Source organism: Limulus polyphemus, unplaced genomic scaffold, assembly GCF_000517525.1.
Source record: "Limulus polyphemus unplaced genomic scaffold, Limulus_polyphemus-2.1.2 Scaffold973, whole genome shotgun sequence".
Taxonomy (NCBI): domain Eukaryota; kingdom Metazoa; phylum Arthropoda; class Merostomata; order Xiphosura; family Limulidae; genus Limulus; species Limulus polyphemus.
In genome coordinates, this window is record NW_013666583.1 from 64,216 (window position 1) to 68,625 (window position 4,410).

The 4,410-nt window shown below is 29.6% G+C and overlaps 1 protein-coding gene across 1 annotated transcript in view; it reads left to right on the top strand.

Annotated features, from left to right (window-relative positions):
- Positions 1-4,410, top strand: part of LOC106461499 (activating signal cointegrator 1-like) — a 53,074-nt gene that overhangs the window by 28,190 nt on the left and 20,474 nt on the right. The window contains exons 7-8 of the mRNA XM_013921320.2: positions 969-1,153; positions 2,145-2,266. Of these exons, the coding sequence (XP_013776774.1) occupies positions 969-1,153; positions 2,145-2,266 (307 nt within the window). The remainder of the gene's footprint in view (positions 1-968; positions 1,154-2,144; positions 2,267-4,410) is intronic.

Here is a 4,410-nt window from a genome sequence, read left to right on the forward strand (position 1 = left end):
CTTCCTAAGGTAAAGAGCTTAATACTGAACACAATAATCATGATATGGCCTAACCAGTGACCTATACAACAAAATTATAACCTCTTTAGACTTGTATTCAATATTTCTGTACATACAACCTAAAATCCTATTTGCCCTACCATTAGCAACAGCACACTGCTTGGATGGCTTTAGAGACTGATTGACTATTACATCAAGATCCCTTTCCTTCATAACACTATCCAAATTATACTTATAATTTCAAATTATGATAACCCACATGCATTATCTTGCAATTATTATAATTAAAACCCATCTACCTTTTATTTGCCCAACTCACTACATGGTCTAAAACCTTTTGTAAATCAGCAGCATCCTCTTCACTGCTAGCAACACCCAAGACATTAACATCATCTGCAAATTTAAGTGATTCATTGAATATTCCGTGATCTATGTCATTAATGTAAGTCAAAAAGAGCAAAGGTTCTAAGAAGCCCTGAGGTACCCTGCTTGTGACAATAATCCAGTTTAACTGAACTCCATTTGTAACAATCTTCTGCTTTTTTCCATCCAGCCACTTTTCTATCCAATTTGCTACTCAACCTCTGTAGCCTTTCTGTACATTTACTTGATTTTTGTCTGTTGTTTGTTCACATTCATTTTACACATCTGTGCTTTTGATTAAATACTACTTCACGTGTGTTATGTATCTCTGTGCACTGGAAATTAAGCTTTACATTAATTATGCACTTTATGTTTGCAAGATATTTTCAAGAACAATTACATCTGATCAGGCTGTTGTTATTACCTCGACTGTGGAAGCACAATATGCTAATAAATTAGCAAACAACTTATGTGTATAACATGGTGATTTGTTTTTGGGGGAACATACTACATGTTTCGAAAAAACTTGTTGAATTAAGAACTTATTTTGCAGCTTACTTTTTGCTGTTGTAATTTTATTAAATATTTCATTCTATCCTTTTAAGTATGAAGATTCGGGTAGTCATGTTTTCCACATTAAAGAAAACAGCAAAAGACAACAAACAAACTTTAACAGCCTGAAAAAAAACCTTCGGATCCAAGATCGAGAGCTTCAGGAGATGTCTGATGATGGAAAGTGTTTAAGCATGCACCAGCCTTGGGCTTCCTTGCTGATCATGGGAATCAAAAAGTTTGTATTTATTTAATGTTGCTAACAGCCCCTATATTAGCTATGATTGTGTTGTTACTAGTTGCACGTGTTATATTGTAGGTTAGGCTTAACAAGTTTGCTTATATTTTGCACAATAAAAAACTTCTTTAGAAATTATATACCTTTCTTAAAACAATTTAATTTTCAAAAATGTATTTTGTTTTGATAGAATATTTTAGTTTTGATTGTTAATTGTCATAGATTAAAAAAAAAGTAATTAAAAGTTTTAGCAATTTTAGAATTTTTTTTCAACCATTAAATCAAATGTTTCATACATATGCTCAAAGAATGTAAAGTTTAAACATTATTTTTCCTACTAGCATGTGCCCAAATTTGAGAACCTAACATAGATTGATGTACCACTTTTATTTACACTTTCAAGATATATAGCAATGTTTTTATAATAAAATCAGTTATTTTACAAAATCGTTCTTCAGATAAATGTGTAATTACACTTTAATTTTTAATATTTAAAATAGGGATTCTCTGGTACAGTAAACTTATAACCTTTGTGTTCAGATATTTTTAGTAGACGTTTGAGTTATAAAATTTTAAAATATCGTGTAATTTAGCTGTAGTAATTTTATGAATAACACTTTGTGATTCAAAAATTATGTTTCTGTAAATAGCTGCTTTAAAAAAATCTTTAGTTGCTAAGAATACATTCTTAAAAACAAATACAGCAGTTTTGTAAAATAAAAACATCTTGACTGATACATTCTCTTATATTTTGTTGAATTGTAACTTAAAAATTATAATATGAAACTTGTATCAAATAGTAGAAAAATAGTTTGGTACAATAAGTTTTGTAGTTCCATACCAATGATTCTAGATTGTATGTATTCACCAGTAATTGTAACATTTTGTATCTTCACTTAAAAGATTATTATTATTATTATTTTTTTGATACTATGTTAAATTGGTGTTGTCATACATCATTGTTATAGTAATGCTTTTATATAACTTACAGACATGAAGGAAGAACTTGGTACACACCTTATAGAGGTCGACTGTGGATTCATTCAGCCAGCAAAGTGCCATCTCATCAAGAGATCACAGAGACAGAGCAAATATACCGTATCTTAGAATGTGGTGAGTTGAAATTATTCTTGGTGGTAGAGTTTGAAATTTCAGGACTGTGGTATGGTTTCTTAAACTGATTTAATTTTGTGATGTGTTAAATGATGAAATATATTGGTATAAAAAATTTTAAGATCAAATTCAAAAATAATATGAATGAAAAACATTAAGAAGTGTACTAACAATTTAATATGCAGAAAGTTGTACCTGAGATCCCATCTTAAAAGTTGTCAAGCTGAAAGGTCTAAAACTTAAGAGATCATGTTTGCAGTATTTTTAGGCTTGTACTAAATTTCTGGTCTCAAAAACACCTAGATTTAGTATTTGATTCTAAATCAGTGTTATATTAATGGCAATTAATTTTTACATACTGTGTATAGTGTTTTAGGTATAAAGTGTGTGTATGTAAAGTACACAACCAATGGGTTTTTGTATGCATGAAAGACTTTTAGATTTATGTAAAGTGTGTGTGTGTAAAGTACACAACCAATGTGTTTTTATATGCATGAAAGACTTAGATTTATGTAAAATGTGTGTGTAAAGTACACAACCAATGTGTTTTTATATGCATGAAAGACTTAGATTTATGTAAAATGTGTGTGTAAAGTACACAACCAATGTGTTTTTGTATGCATGAAATACTTTTAGATTTATGTAAAGTGTGTGTGTGTAAAGTACACAATCAATGTGTTTTTATATGCATGAAAGACTTAGATTTATTTAAAATGTGTGTGTGTAAAGTACACAACCAATTTGTTTTTTTTTAATTTAGTGAAATTACATTGCTGTATATCACTTCTGTAGTTCAGAAACTACTTACAAATAGGTCAGGATCATTCATTCTAACTATAAGGTCAAGTTATGTAATGCCATAGCTGTTAGTAACAAAGATCATTCTTGTCATAGTTCTCTGGAAAAGAATTGTAATGAATAAATCATGTCACGGAGTCATAACCTTAATTAATAACACAAGTAGCATGTGTTTTCTGTTTAGTGCTACTGTTGGGCACATTGAACACTGGTTTGCAAAGTAGTTTAATTAGGCATGTTTTAGATAAGGATAGCAATATCATTACCCCATAATGAAGCATATTCCTTTTAAATATTGTTCTCAAAATGCAGTGATAAGTGGAAGTCATTATGGTGCTTTCAGTATAACACCAATTTTGGATAAACAAACTTCAATGATTATAATGATAAAATTCAACAAATATTATGCAGTAATGTTTTTATAAGTTAACCTCACAAGGGATTTGAATGTATTTGCCAAATATAACTCATATGGATGGTTAATCACACTTTATAAGAACAATTTATTTATGTTAATGCAGTGGTGTATTACTGCAGGTGCGAGCTTTGTCACCATTTGTAACAGTATAGCATTTATATGGGGTGGGGGAAAATTTGCAGTTGGCACTAAATAAAATATTATGTCCAGTTTTCTAACAAGTGTACAAAATGACTAAATATTAATTTTACATGTTGTACATTTTACACAAACCTTTTCATTGTGTACTAAAATTTATTGATTACTATCTTCAGAATTGAAATTGATAGGCTTGTACATCAAAACATGCATCAGACAAGCAACTGCAAGTAAAAATAAATGCATTGTTCAAGAAAGCTTCAGTTTCAGATATTTTATAGTCAAATTTAGTTCAACTTACAAGATCAAGTAAATGAGGGAAACATTATCATGTAAAGGTTAGGCCTAGCAATACTTTTCCTTTTTTTTTAGTGATAGTGTTTAGTTTCTTGCACATTTGTAAAATTTTCAAATGTGTGTTTAAAGGTCTGTACTGCAATGGTAGTTGTACTTCTTTTTCAACACCATTATAATTCTTTCACAATACAGACATTTACAATTATATCTATTTCATTGTCTATTGTAGTAGGCCTAGAACTTGTAATAATAGTTACATTAAAAAAAATAATGTAGTAAACCTATAGACCTAAGCATTATAATGTATATGTCTAATATAGCTTTGCTGTATTCAAATTCGATTACGACGAACCCACTTTGAGACTAATAATGGTTGGAGACGGCTTGAATGGGTAATAAAGAAAAACTTTAATATAAGTTTAACATAACAGCAAATGTATAACTTTTGGACATGGTTTTGTACCTGATGATGACAAAACCTTGTTGAAACGTT